Source organism: Panicum virgatum, chromosome 2N (genome assembly GCF_016808335.1).
Source record: "Panicum virgatum strain AP13 chromosome 2N, P.virgatum_v5, whole genome shotgun sequence".
NCBI classification, from domain to species: Eukaryota; Viridiplantae; Streptophyta; class Magnoliopsida; order Poales; family Poaceae; genus Panicum; species Panicum virgatum.
Window position 1 is genome coordinate 51,834,206 of NC_053146.1, and position 15,687 is coordinate 51,849,892.

General features: G+C 42.9%; 2 protein-coding genes across 2 annotated transcripts; one reads left to right on the forward strand and one right to left on the reverse strand.

Annotated features, from left to right (window-relative positions):
- Positions 1 to 138: 138 nt before the first annotated feature.
- Positions 139 to 4,023, reverse strand: LOC120661128. The gene is made up of 3 exons (XM_039939843.1): positions 3,499 to 4,023; positions 1,232 to 1,512; positions 139 to 1,093 (listed from the first exon to the last, which is right to left on the reverse strand). The coding sequence occupies exons 2-3, from the start codon at positions 1,340 to 1,342 to the stop codon at positions 482 to 484; spliced, it is 723 nt and encodes a 240-aa protein (XP_039795777.1). The 5' UTR covers positions 1,343 to 1,512; positions 3,499 to 4,023; the 3' UTR covers positions 139 to 481.
- Positions 4,024 to 14,032: 10,009 nt separating this feature from the next.
- LOC120661130 (30S ribosomal protein S16-2, chloroplastic/mitochondrial-like) lies at positions 14,033 to 15,630 on the forward strand. The gene is made up of 3 exons (XM_039939846.1): positions 14,033 to 14,285; positions 14,556 to 14,601; positions 15,181 to 15,630. The coding sequence occupies exons 1-3, from the start codon at positions 14,153 to 14,155 to the stop codon at positions 15,416 to 15,418; spliced, it is 417 nt and encodes a 138-aa protein (XP_039795780.1). The 5' UTR covers positions 14,033 to 14,152; the 3' UTR covers positions 15,419 to 15,630.
- Positions 15,631 to 15,687: the final 57 nt, after the last annotated feature.

Below are 15,687 nucleotides of genomic sequence, written 5' to 3' on the forward strand. Positions count from 1 at the left end.
CCATGGGCAATTGGGCATCTACCGGGTGGTCGGCTTCCGCTGTCTTCTCTTCGTCGAGAAAACCTTTGCCAGCCTCCGCCTGTTTCGTGATGACCATTCCCGAGCGATGAATAGCGTAACCACGTTTCAAAATTCCACGGTTAGGTTTGAAGAAACATGCACATTGAACATGAACACATCACACGCACGACGGCGCAGAGTACACCTCAGTCTCGCCCTATATGTGGTCACTGGTCACTACCAAGCCTGTTTTTGGGGTCGAGGCACATGCTACCAGCGTCAAGCAACCTATCCTCCGATTTCTACCAGCCAAGACAACAAACTAACCCCTGAACAACATTACACAGATAACTTCATCTACTCATACAACGACGAAGGATCACTAGATTACCTCAAATCTTGTCTTCCTACATGCATGATAAAGACCAACAATTTTGCTTGCCATTGCAGGCAGTCAAAAGCCACTGTGATACAGCAGCTACTACACCTGGTAGCCGGCAGGCCAGTACCTCTCCACCAGCTGCTCCACGTCCAAGCTCTGGTACCGCGCCCCGGCCGCGTCCGCGCCGAACCCTGCGTCCGCCCCGGGCCCGATCACGCACCCGCCGAGCCCCGCCGGCGCCATCTGCTGCTGGTGATCACTTGCCATCACCTGATGATGGTTACCCGCGGTGCCGGCACCGCTCGGCCCGATCTGCTGGTGGCTCATCGCCATCGACATCCCGTGGAGCGGCGGGGACGGCATGGCCGGGGAGGCGCCGATGTTGAGGCTGAGGCCTCCGGAGAGCGTGAACGGCGGCGCCACGGCGGCGGGGTTGATGTACGCCGCCGCCGTCCCGGGGTGCGGCTGGATGTGCGGGTGCAGCCCCGGCGTGCCGCGGGCGAAGCGCGCGAGCTCGGCCAGGTCGGCCGGGGTCATGTACGGGTAGTGGGGCCCGCGCGCGAAGGGGTCGTGCTGGAGCAGCGTGGGCAGGAGGGGCGGCACCATGTCCAGCGTGTACGGGTGGTGGTGCGACCGCGAGTGCGCGTTGTTGGACGGGTACTTCTTGGCGCCGGCGCTCTTGGCGAAGACCCGGCACACCACCCACTCGTCCTGTGTCATACAAATGACCCAAAAAAAACATTTAAATTTCTCTAGGACGAACATATATGTATAATGTTTTTTCAATAAATTTCGTGAAATATGAGCTTGCTATAAATTTATAACCTATAATAGACTTAGCATATATACCTTGTTAGACTTGGGGGTTGATTTGGAGTGCAGGCGATACTCATGCATGACCCAGTTGGTCTTCTCACCCCGAGGAGCTCTTCCTTTGTAGAACACCAGGGTTTTCTTCATCCCTACTAGCTCCGGTGTCGCTGGTAGTTGCCCGGTGTAGATTTCTTTATCCTTGCCTGTTGTCTTCCAGTAACCAGCATTAGTTGCGCGATTTGTTCGCACACCGGTTGGGTACTTTCTGTCCCTTAGGCTGAAGAAATACCACTCTTTTTCACCGAGCTTTGCCTTTTCTGTTATCAATTGTTAGATATTAAAAAATCATTAGTACTTTCATCTTAATCGTGCAAACTCTCTCAAGCTAACTCTACATTATATAAACAACAATCCAAAATTTTTTGGTTCTTGCGAGTCGTTAGTTCCAAATTTCATGTTGCTATCTCATAAGGTACAAGTAATCATAGTCTCAGAAAAATGCAATTTCGAACGAAACATTTAACCGTTATATATATTGATAATAGTCCAATATATTGATTTTTTTAGATAATGAGTCCAACATATTGATATATTATTTTCATAAATAAAATACTCGCAGAAACATAAAGGTTTCCAATCTACATAGTTACATAGTCATAAGAGTTGCAAAACTTTGGCTTGAGCAGTTCTTACTCTGTCCGGTGATCAAGAAAGCATATGCATGTCCAAAATTAACGTGTATTGTTGTTATCCCAGAGAGTAGTATCATGGTACCCAACTTCTTTTCTCACCATTCTTCTGGACTTTAATATTTCAGAATGAATAAGTATACATGTATGAATCTAGAACATATTTATTTAATGTGTTAATGTTTGCAATGTAGCTCTGCCTCTCAAAAGAATATGCTCCCTCCACTCACCACTCACAAAAGATCGCCATTTTGGATCGTATGCAATCAACCCGATTTTTTTTTTTAAAAAAGACTTGACCATTTTAACACAATGAAAACAATTTCTAAAGTTTTGCTATACTGCGCACATAGTTTATTCTTATATTATAGTGGCCATAGTAGTGCTTTGTTGACGTCTTAACACAACACTGTTGTGACGGGAGGGGAGTCCATTGTTACTAACGACCTGATGAAGATAATTAATATATACATATATATAATGACCGTGCATATGCACAACAAAGATATAGAACAGCCAATTCAAATCACAAAGATATATGTCACAAAGATATATAATAGAATATATATATCTTGTTCACCAGTAGTACTATATAATTAGGCGCATAGTCGTAAAGAAAGGAAGAGTAAAAATGAGTTCAAAATATACCCGGCCGTGCCTTGAGAACATAACTGCTAAGGCCATGGCAGGCAGCTTTAACATTTAGGCACTCGCTGATTCCATTTTGCTCCAACGTTTAGAAATATGCAGCACCTACTATATATGGGATCCACACGGCTATTGAAGTATTCCCTACACCTCTAACTTTTCTCAGCAACTGCTGGCAAGTTCTTCGCATGTGTGATAGAGGAAATGATTTTTTAACCTTAGCTCAGGGTGCTAGAAATTTCTATTTTGGCACCACAGCTCCAACGTTTGACACCGGTACAGTTGTCTTCTCTCTCCTCGAAGCACCTCCTTAGAACACACGTTAAAGCTGCCCTAAATTTCCATATCCCTCTCTGATGACACATGTACTCGATCATATGCAAACTAAGGAGAAGATTTTTTTTAGGGGAAGGAGAAGATGAATACATGTCACAAAGAACACCAATCTGCATGCAATAAGGATGACGTAGTAGACAGCAATAATACTATAAAACGTAAGGCGTAGGAATAGAGAAACCTTTGAGACCTAATGACCCATTCAGACACATAGTAGTTTGAGGCTTTTTCTGGCTTTTGAAAACATGCACCAAACGCATGACAATTAGGTAACTCCTTTCATAGCTAAGATAGATGCTTGGAAATTAACCATCATCATGCCTCGCATCTACACGTACCTAGATATTCTATCTATATATCGAGAGATGCAAAAAAGTCAACAATATCATGGAAACATATATACTGATGCTTGAATTTACGCGTAGATAAATATGTGGTTGCACAAAAAGCTAACTATATCCTTAAAAAAGAGGAAAAAATATAATTAGATTGGTATAAAGACACGCATGCTATTCTTCAGAAAAAAAACTATATAGCTTCTGATGATCAGTTAATAATGGAGTTCAGCATCTTTGTCATGAACATGCATGCATATATGCAGTTCAATTAGTTCAATTCATTTCTCCTTACCCGGGAGATCCCACGGCTCGCACTTGTTGAGGTCGACCTCGGCGATGGCCCTCGCCGTGAAGCTGCCGTCGGCGATCTTCTGCCGCAGGTAGTACGTGATGAGCTCCTCGTCTGTCGGGTGGAACCTGAACCCCGGCGGCAAGCTCTCCTCCTTCTTCGACCCTCCCCCTGCAACTCCTCCTCCTGCCTGCTGCTGCTGACCCTTCCATACTACTCAGATCACCGATCGGTCTCAGACACAACACGTACAAGTTCAAGGAAAAAAAAGCCCTAACCCTAGCCTGCTAAATTGTGCAGAAAGAAACAAAAGCTTCCGGTTTCTTGTTGCACTCGAATTGAAGAAGACGGCAGGCAACTATAACGGACTCAAGAACGAAATGATTTTGAGAAGAAAGGGTTTGATATGCTGCTAGTGCTAGGCGACGAGAGGATCGGAGTCGGAGGAGGAGCAAGAAGAACGCACTGCACACACGGCAGCTGATCGCTCTCTGGTTATTTGGGTTGTTTTTTCACGCAAGAGGGGGGAGAGATATAGCGGGGGCCATGGGCTAGCTCGAGGAGAGATGTCCTGGAGAAGCTTTTACCAACCGGGGGTCGTGAGCCACAAGCCGGACGTGATGCGTCGTCGCATGTCGCGCGCGTCTTCGCTGCCGTATCTTTCAACCGGGCCGGGTCGTCGTCCCTCGTGGCAACAGTGCCAAGGGCATGGTCGTGTGCTAGCTAGCCGGAGGCATCGATCAGCAGTACTACTCCTTGCCATATGGTGGCCTGTGTCTTTTCATGGCCGCGTCCATAGTTTCTTGCCACCAGTTGCTTGATTGGGCTATAGATATAGTATAATGATCTAGTATAAATTGCTTAATATGTAACATTCATCGATCTATATATACCGCAGCCCCGGATCACCGACTACGCAGGAGTCGGTATATATAGTGCGAGTTGTGCCCCATGCAGCTCAATGCTTAACAACTTTGCATATTTATCGTACCTACATGTGTGCAGCTCGATCAGCTCATCAGTGTATGCTCTACTAAACATCGCGTTATGGTATACAAGTGTCGTCAACTGTGTCAAGTGCATGCATTGCCATCACTCAATCAACACTCGATCTTATTGGTTTGACCTCGAAAAAGTTTTATTTAGCGAAACAATTAGTGCAGGAGAGATCGATATGATATATATATATATATATATATATATATATATATATATATATATATATATATCCGCAGTTAGGGAAGTAGCTTATCCTGAACAATAATTTTCATAATGCAGGTCAAAACATGTATAATTCGATCGATGGCAACGGAACTGAATTTGTCTGTTCCGTAGAGAGGATATACACAGGGATCGATCGATGAATATTCTGAAAAACCCGTCCAAGGACGCGGCAACCAATTGAGAGCAAAGAAAGATTCTAGCAATGCAAGCACACTGAAAAAAAAAACTCTACAAGAGACAGAGCCAGCTAGTGAACAGGACACGTGCGGGTGGGCCCGGCGCCAGATACGGCCACGTCGGCAGGGTCCCACGCTCCCCTTGACCCGGGGGTAGGGAGCGGCAGCCAGGCAGGGGCGCCGGGCCTGGGTTCCCTGCGACCCCAACCAACGCGTAGAAAACAATTGCAGCGGCAGGCGAACTGTTCAGCACTTAGCTTCACAGTCATCTATCTACAGGCCCAGGATTATTCCCTTGCTTTCTTGTTCTTTTTGTAGCTTGCGCTGTGCTTTCCTTCGTTCTTTCTCAATCATCGGCGCAGAAAGGCCGATTGCTGTATGTGCGTGGCACAATTTGAATTTGGTGGAGAGATTCAGAGAAAGAGTTGAACCTGTTTGTTTGCAATGCAAATTTGAGCATTTTTCCCCATTTTTTACACGGCCGAGTGGTAGCTAATAACTTGAAACGTTCCCGCAACCGATCGAATAATCCACTCGCATTTGAAACAAAAATTATTCAAGTTTCAGTTGAAAAATTGCTCATGGGTGCAGTGCAGGAAATTAAGCGCCAAGCAACCACTAGTTGAGCAGCTGAAATGTAGGAAACAGAGGATGATGCCAAACTGTGTCATCGCCCTTGTCCACTTGCAAGGCACTGCCTTGCATTGTGGCAGTCCGTGTTGCTCCAGGTCTTGTGAATATCAAGACAACGACAGTAGGATGATGCAGTCTTGACAAACGGGTATTATGTAGAAGACAGCAATTCATCAGGCTGGCCCAAAGCACAGGTTCAAACCTGATGATCCTTGGTCGACACTCACAAGCCACAGCGGTACAGCACCCCCGATCAAATTATTCCCTCAAGAACAGTTTCTTCTTTAATATCCATGCCTAAATCTAGGGGTCTTGTTCATGTTGACCGCCCAAATTGCCCTCTGATCAGTTTTGTCATGCTTGGGCCCTTTCCATTTTCTTTGTGCCAATATGTCTGGGGGTACAGACACTGATAGTTGAGCAGAGCTGAATATCTGTACATTGACTAATAAATCTGCACTGGAAGATGCTGGTTTTGGTTTTGTATGAGGTTTCTGAATTTCTTGTGGCAAGAACAGATAGCTCGAACGATCCGATCATGAAATGCTGAGGTGACCTTTTTCACTTAGGTCCTGTTTAGATCTTTACCTGTAAATCCCGTAAACACAAAAAAACGTCATATCGAATATTTTGACACATGCATGGAGTACTAAATGAAGTCTATTTACAAAACTTTTTGCATGGATGGACTGTAAATCGCGAGGCGAATCTAATGAGCCTACTTAATCCATGATTTGAAGCAGTGTTGCTACAGTAACCATCCGCTAATTATAGATTAATTATGAATTAATTAGCATCATTAAATTCGTCTCGCGATTTACAACCCATCTGTGCAAAAAATTTTGTAAATAGACTTCATTTAGTACTTGAATTAGTAAGATTCCATCGCAAAAAATTTTTGTGTTGGAACTCAACACGGCCTTAATGATTTGTGCGTGGTTCTCGTGCATATTACCGAAACAGAAATGCACTGATTTGAGGAGTTGTTGGTGGTGCCTGACCCCCCTGCGCACAATCATTGATGTGCTGTTTGCTTGCGGGGTAACATCTGAAAAGGGCCGCCTGAAAAGTGAGTTTTTTTTTAACTCGCCTGAAAAGGGAGTTGAGGAATTGACAGTTCGAATTCGAAAAGGCTGGTGCTGGTGAGTGGTGACTCCGGGGGGGGGGGGGGGGGCATTGTGGTGGTTGATGTTGTCCAAGTGTGACCGGCAAGAATAGGTAAAAGTTCTCTTGTGGGTCAAAATCTCTCTTGAATTTCTCTTTGTGGGTTTGCTCAATTCCATAAGTTTGGGGTTGGTTTCTTGTGGGTTCAGTCTTTTTTTCCTCTTTGCCATGTCCTGGGCTGCGACCTCACTGTCATCTGACTATCTGAGATCCCCCCCCCACCCACACACACAACATGTTGCAACTTGTATCTGCTCGCTGGACCGAAGCTATCAGACAGAAGTTAGAGAACGCTATCTGTTTTCATGAAGTACGGACCATGTAAGTTATGTTTTTTTTTTCGCGACCGTGCCTGAGCAAGTTTTTCATTAAGAGGAAAGAAGTTATATACACAATCTTGATACAGCCAAACAGAACTTGTCCAACACAAAAGCACAAAGAACTAAAAAAAAGAAACATTGAAAAAATATACACACAAACAAAAAACACACAACATGAACAACAGCAAAACAACACGAAGATGACAAAGACCATGCAAGCTTCTGTCTAGTGGTACTTCAGTATTTTGTTCCTACCGTAATGTACAGTACTGCATGATTATTGGAACAATCAGGGCCCAACTTTGCCAAATGAAAAGGCAGCAGCCCAACAAAATAGGAGTTATAATTTTAGGGTGTGCCCTGTGTTCATCTTGCTAGTGGAAATCTATAGTGTAGAAAATCATCGACAAAAATTGCCGGAATCTTCACAAACTGTCTGCCCTTTTTGTTGATGTTTGTATTTTCCCTTCCTGAGAAATTCGAATTTAGCAGAAAATCTCATTTGACCCCTGTAACGGTCTCATGGTCACGGGCCACGGCGACACGGCCGCACCCGAACCTGGTCCAACCGGACCGATTCGCACGCACCTCCTCTGCACCAACCGCACCGCACCGCGCGTGTCCGTGGCGCGAGCGGCGGCGGCTCGTCGGGCTCTCGCCCGCCGGACGCGGCGTGGGGAGCGAGGCGTAGCGGTGGGCGAGGGGGCGGTCTCCTGCGGAGGCCACTGCAACGCCCCCTGGTAGACTGCAACGGCGGGAGGTGCGGTCTTCTCTGCTGCTGCCCGTAATGGTCAGATGCAAAGTCTTTAGGGATTTGCTTGGCTTTAGAAAGGGTAGCGCTTAGTGACTTTGATAGGGCTTACAAGCTACTCTGCGTCAATCCATCATGTGAATACTCGTAGAGCATCAGTGAGGGAAAGATTTGTGTCAGTAGTGCTCATAAGATTAATGTAGGATTCAGCTTTTCAAAATGCAAGGTTTAATTAATGACACGCAATTGGCACAAGCGTTATAGGTCAGAAAAATAGTGCACAAATGTTAGCCTGGTTGAGAAATTCTTTTGAATATCATCCTGTCACCAAGATGCCATCACTAACAAATTGTCGTTAGTGAAACTCCGCATCTGGCAAACCAACCCTTTGACATTTGTAGGATTGGTTTCAATGAATCACCCATTACTTGTGAAGCACTTCACCGGCAGAAAGTACACAGAAGCTTTGTGCCGCCATCAATCTTTCCGCAGCCAAAATTTAAAATTCTCGGCACGTATGGATATCTTCCTTTGAAATTGCATACCTAAAAGGGGGCCAGGATGTTACAGTTTAGTTGACTGCTTTGCATGATAGGAATGTCTGTGAAACTGGTTCAAATTAGTCATAGCAAAAACCTTGATATGGTCAGAATGATTAATGAAATATATTTCGCATCACTTTGTATAGGTTCTGAAAAAGGAATATAGTCACATTCATCTTCAGATTGTTTAGAACTCATTGAAGGTTTTTTAGTATCTTTACCAGGCCATTTGAAACTTTTACTGTACAGGAGGTTATAGTGCTCTACCTTTTGTCTGAATGTTGGAGGTTAATGGTGGTTGAGTGCAAGAAAAGAAACATAACTAACACTGTACAGATGGAGGGTTATAGAAACAGAACAATTGTCGTTAATGGTGGAAACAAGCTCATGACCTGTGAAAGGTAGCTTCTACCTCCCTCATCTAATATATTGTTTCCTGCAAGACTGCTAACAGGTTGCAAACTTCAAAGATCATGTTCACATTGCCGTATCCCATCTTAATCAGTGCTGTCCTTGTAGAATTACATGGGGAGCATGGACATCGCGCTATATTAAAGCTGGAAGCTTCATGTTTAATCCTTTTACTCAATCCAACGTGATGCTGTCTTGGAGAAGGAAATTCTCATTTGCGGATGTCAAATTATCAAAAGAGTTATTCTTGTGGTTGGTGTTGTTGTGCGTCCCAGGTTCAGGCTGCTTCTATGTTTTGTGCACCAGTTTTGGGGTGTAATCAGTGTTTCTGTCTTTGATGTCTAAAGATGGGGTTGTTGTAACATTTAAACTCTAATTTTTATTTAGTGAAGAGGCAGAGCTCCTGCTATCTGTTTCCAAAGCAAAAGGTTATTCATTTGTTCTTAAATTTTGACAGGTAGAGTTGTAGGTTGAAATTTCTTTTTATTACTACATATCATTGGAACATTTTACTATCAAATTTCATTCACAATGCTTTTTTCCCCCAGTGTGTTTTACTTAAAAAAATATAGATTACAGTACCAATATATAGTACAGTGAATAGTGGTCTTTCACAATGCCAATTGTGTAGTATGTTGAGCTATTCCAGTAACTCAAATAGTTGTATTTTATGCAAAAGAAGACAAAAAAGGTGCTCATTGCACTCACCATGATGGAACTTGAATTTTTGGATGCTGAACTCCTAATTCCTATGAGGTGTGGCATTGGTCAATCTATTTCCTATGGAATCACATAAGCATATAACTCTTTGAAGTATCTGTGACATGTTGAACATTACAAATTTCTTGTGTGATACATTTTTTATATGGCTCAATGAATTCAGCAGTCATTATCCAAACCTTTTGGGCATCTGCTTGAAGTATCTGTGGTCAACCAGCAAGGAGCAGCAGCAGCAGCAGCAGCAGTGCATAATTTGAGTTGGCTGGAGGGAGAGTGAGTACATTGCACTTTTCAAACCAGCTGCAACCTTGTTACAATAGATGGTTAAATATTCTCTATTTGAGTTGCTTCAGCATATGCCATACTTGTGAATTTCTGCAAGTATGAAAAGCTTTGGCATAGTGCTCCTGCAGAGAAAGAAGATTCAGTTTGGATGTTTATGGATACTAATTTGGAGTCATCACATGCTAATTACTTAGCTCCAACATCCGGTGCTTGCCTTAAACACCAGTGACAGTTGTCAGTTATTTTTTATAGCTTGCATTTGGTAGTCTAGACATCTGGTAATTGATATGGCCACTAATGGCTACTCTATCTTCAGCTTGTTGATCACTACTTGCTGACTAGTTGCACACAGTTGGGTGTTCGAAGGGCAGTAGTATGGCTTGTTTAGAAAGTGAGGTACAGACGTTCAGCAACCTCCAATTCTAATCAGGTAAATATCAATGTTTTACTCCTGCTGGTGGTATTATTTTGTCTCATGCAATATTTATTTATGGTAATGTCAACTTAGTAGCTTCCTAACAATAATGCTCATGCTAGTCTAACTAAGTGTGCAAAAAAAAAAGGCTTTCATGATTTAGTATACTTAAGATGAATATGGGCCTTACTTGATAGCAGAATTAGTCCATCTCTGTTTTATGTGCAAGTAACCACATCTTAAATGAAGAGGCGAACCGGTGCCTAGCTAGATTGGTTAGGTGGCCTCAGTAGCACTCCTCAGGTCCTACGACTCCCGGTGGGAGCGAATTTCAGGCTAGGGTTAAAAAAATCCCCTCGCCTGCCATCACGCCAAAACACGAAAGGAAGGTCCCAGCCCGCACTCACACGGGTAACGGCGTCCGTGGGGCAGGGGTTCGGTGATTTTCTCGGCCTGCGCGAGAGGTCTTCTCTTATTCAATGCTCGGGGGTTTCTTCCCCCCGCAGGCCGAGTTTTTAAATGAAGAAACTTCTGATGCTGCTTAAAACACCAATAGAAGAAATCAACATGCGTGGGTTTAAGAATCATTTGCCAGTTTCTGACAAGAGAATGGTTGCAATGTGATAATTCACCGATAATCTTGGAATTGGATTGGTTCCAGTTTGAATACATGTACACTAGTATGCTACCTTTACTGGGTGCATTTTGGAGTGGTCTTATAATTTTTAAACTATTTCATGCCATGCCTTGAAATTTCAGCTTGGAAAGATGAAATATTGTTGAAATTTTGCCTTGAAAAGATGAAATATCCTTGAAATTTTGTCTGTTGGAGCAGTTTGTATTTAATGCTTGTCGTGTCACATGTTCTTAATTTTTTGGTTATTCTTACAAGTAAAGAACATGTATTGATTAAAACAAAAACTTCTGTAAGTAAAACAAATGTAACAGGCAACCAAGGGATTAAATATAGCATACTTAGATATGTGCTAATGAGAAGAAAAACATCACAGAAGACTGAGACCTAGCCTGTGGTAGAGGATCACGCAAACGACTGAGTCATTGACAGTGATTCTGAAAGTTTTGTTGTATCTATTTCCAGGGTGGCGTCCCTGGGGTGGCCCCGGCGGCTGTAGTGCTGGCCCCACATGACATTGGCACTTCAAAATTGTTAGTGAATTTCTCTTTTTCTGTATCATAGACACCTGCTAAAAAATATTGGAGCAAAATTTACATACTTAATTATACATGTGTAGATCCCAAAAGAAATGTGATCATCATCTGGAGTCTGGACACAAACATCTGAAACATGTTTCCGATCCATTTGGATGCACAGCAATTGAAAATATAGTTAATTTCTTCAGCATTTGAAAATAAATTCATACTTTGTGCTGGTAGACACATTATACCTGTGAATGGTTCAAAAAATGCGAACATTTTATCAGGATAACCACGTGCACTGCAAATCTAAATGACTTGTCTATTCTTGCAATTGACAATTATTTTTGGTATGTCTTTTGTATGCCCCCTGATTTGCAGCAGTAATGCGTGGATAAGTTCCAATCTTTAGTGAAAGGTCTTCCGGCAATGAATAGCAAAGTTTACTTGTGAAGCACTTCATGATATGAAATTAAGCAGCGTCACGTTTGTGTTCACATCATTATTAAACTGGGTGCTATAGACATAGTCGGAGTAAACCGCAAAGTAGGAACGTGCCTTAGTTGTTCTCTTTGAAGTTGAATAGATCAGCCGTGCGTCATTGATATGTGAGAGAGATTGACCCGTAACTACTCTTGGTGACTGATTGACGGAAATACGTCATTGGGTTACAGATAAATTTATAATGTTATTCAACGTCAACATCCAAACAACGACTCAATCAATGAATCCATTCACATGTAAGGTTGTTTGTAAGAAACTTAGGCACGCAATCACTTGTTGCCAACATCCTTACTCCATGGTGTTAGCTAAGCATTCATATATTCAAGGCTGAACTAACTGGCTTATAAAATTGCATATTTCACATTGGCCATCAACTTGGAAACTGAAATGCCAGTAGCTAGAAGCTAGATTTCTTCTAGATGAATTCACTTCATAAGAGCACATTCCATTATTAAGATAGGTACAAAGTTTGTTTTCTCTTCATCACTACATACGCATTTTTTTAACATAATACTATTGTGCTATCTTTCTTCTGCATTTTGCTTTTGGTAAGAATCTGCTGTTGCAATGAAAACAACAATTCACAGCTGACAAGTATCATTGTCACTTCTGCAATTGTTAATACCTTGAACGTTAATACCAGAACAAGTGAAATATATATTTGTTAATTAATACTTGTTGGTATAACACAAGCTAACACTGTAGGATGGAAAAAAGTCAATCATTCCTCTTGTTGTTCAATGGCACACTAACTTTTGGGTAACTATTGAAGCATTCTGGAAGCATGGAAGTTAGGCTCTTAGACAATTGACACGGATAGTAGGAAAAGGAGGAAAAAGATTACAGTACTTAGTTTATAATTGTCACTTCCTAATTTAGAATCGTACATATAAGCTGAAAGATGTTTCTTCACAAGAAGCTGAAATATCCAATTATTTTGGCCTACTTAGGATCAAATTCTGGTGTGCTTTCTTCAAAGGTTATCTCATCCCATCTGCAAATATTGATGTAGAAGTGTGCATGCACATTTTACGCAGTTTCTTTAGAATGTCTTTATTGATTATAGCCTGTTGCTATAATCAGTTGGATTTTGTGGAATTTCTCAACTGTATAGGCATGTGAAGCTATAGTTCTTTATCAAACACAGCCTTTGCTTCAAAAAAAAAAATCCTCCAGTATTTATTGGTTGTTGTCAAAAAAATTGTCTGACTTTGTATGCAAAAGGTTGTTTTTTTTTGAAGAACTACACTGAATGTATTTTCCAGTGACTAAATCCATATTTCCTTGATTTCTTCTGACAGGGACCATTTTTTAGTGTGCAGATTTTCCCGGACAGATACAATGTTCCAGCGATCAGATGGAAGACAGCTTTGTGCTCGCGTATAGTTTCCTTGAAGCTAATGCTGGTAGGAGTTTCTATTTTATTGACAGGCAGATCTTCACTTAGTTGTTGGTCCCAGCAAGAAATGCCTGTCCTTGCAGGTTCTTTCGCTTTTAGGTGTTCGTAGGTAGGAAAAACATGCACAGCATCATGGATCATTGACACTTGTTAGGGACAGCAAAACCAATGTCGTTGCCATTTCTTAGAGAACAATGTCAATGCAAACAAGAAAGCATATAATTGTTTGTTCAATAATTCCTGATTCTTATTCTTTCCTTTTGCCTCAACCTCTTGCTCACTGCATTCATTCTTGGACAAAGTTTAACCTGCATTTCAGAATTTGTGCTTGTCTTTTTGGCAGGAAAAGCATGTCACGGCACCAACCAGGGCAAGATTGCTTTGAAGTGGCTGACTGAGCGTGCAGTAAGCCATGCTCATTCCAGCCTCCAGTGCAAGAGACCAGCATGGCAGCATCACTGCGTGCCCACCAGCCGTTCGTTGTGCCTATTGTAGTGGATTGCTTTCCTTCTATACTCCGAGCTGAAAATAACTGCATGACCAAAGGAAGTCTAGTGTGTTTTCGAAATGTTGTATGATGCATGCATACATGTTATTATCGATGAAGCTAATGTGAGTTTCACAGATTATTTGTGCCAATGCAAAAGGAATCGTAAATTGTCTGGAAAAGGTGAAAATCTGTAGCCAAATTTGACTATTTGTGTGTAAATGGCCCAGACCCCAGAGTATTGGCCTGTGAACTCTGAACGCTTTCCTCTCCGGCCCAACAATCTTAATCATGTGAACACATTGAAAGGCCCATATGCAATGTGTATAGATCCAGCCCATATTCAAGCCCACTGTTAATCTCGCTTGCACACTCTCATCCCCTCCCTTGAACCCTCGACGACCGCAGCGCAGCAGGAGGTGGGAAGAAGGCGGCGCCGGCGCCGGCGAGGAATTCAAGGAAGACGAAGCCATGGTGGTCCGGATCCGGCTGGCGCGGTTCGGGTGCCGGAACCGCCCTTTCTACCGCGTGATGGCCGCCGACAGCCGCTCCCCGCGCGACGGCAAGCACCTCGAGGTCCTCGGCTACTACAACCCGCTCCCAGGTTAGGTTACGCTACTTCCCTCCTTCTTCTCTCATGCCGCGTCCCCTTAAATGACTCCCGTAAGATTGATTGGTCCGTTTCTTTACCGACTCATTTTTCTGCAGCTGTTGTTGGCCTGCTTAGTGTTTTTTTTTTTGGACCCAATCGATTGTGCGCGTCTTCGTTTAGTAGTGATGATATATACGATTATATGTGCTCTGAGGATCCTAGTCCTAGCTGTGACTGAATACCTTATTAAAGATGTGTGTGTTTCCTTGTTGCTGTGTGCAGGGCAGGATGGTGGCAAGAGGATGGGCCTGAAATTCGACAGGGTGAAGTACGTTTCACTTGCTCGCGATTAAACTGTCTTGTTTTATTACTTTGGTGAAGTTTTGGTGTATTGCAGCTATTTAACTAGTATAGCATAGTCTAAAGAAGAGTCTTGCTTTGGAAAAGCATACATACGGTTTAACTGGAGGCTCCTTTAGACATTGGATCGTACAGCCGTTTTGGTTTCATGCTAAGGTTGAGGTTGTAGGTCATACCATTTTTGATGTGGGGAATGTGTGTGTCTGTGTGTGTGTGGGGGGGGGGGGGGATGCTAGAGTTTGTGTCAAGGATTGCTATACTTACTTTATCTGGGAAGATCTTTCATATGAAACTTTGGAGAAGATTATAATTTATAGGTAAAGAAATTAAGATGTTTGGGAGCTGTGGAATGTGTAAGACGTACTTTGTAGCATAACTAGAGGGATAATGGTATTATCAATTTTCCCTTTTTTTAGCATTTTGGCGAGAACCAAGATTTCAATCGTTGATCCCCTTTTTGATCAAGTTACTTCAACATGTAGTATGTGCTGTTTTCCTTTCCTGCTTTCAAGGCCCTGTAACAAAGTACTGCTATCTTCCGGCATAGGTATTGGCTCTCAGTTGGGGCACAACCATCTGATCCGGTTCAGCGTATTCTGTTTCGGGCTGGACTTCTTCCTCCACCTCCAATGCTAGCCATGGCACGTAAGGGCGGGCCCCGTGATAGGCGCCCCATTCATCCAATGACTGGGGAACCCTTGGATCTTGAGGGTGTCACGATAGTTGATGACTCCAATGCTCCTGGAGGCGATGCTGAAGAACCTAAAGATGAGGTGGCTTCATAAGTCTTTTGCTTTAGCATGTGAAAATGATGCTAAATTTTCTATCTTAGCATATGCAGTGATGCTGCAAGAGAAAACTTGTTTGTTGTTCTTCTGACAAACCTGAGTACTCGAATGATGTGGCAAATTTTTAGACATGTATTGTTTCATCCATTTTGTTCTGCAAAATGACAGTACTGTTGTTTTTCCTCCTAAATACAATGCCGTTCTGTGCATCTTTAGCCCTTGTTCTCCTGCACCATTCCGCATTTGCCCAATTAGATTCGCCTCTG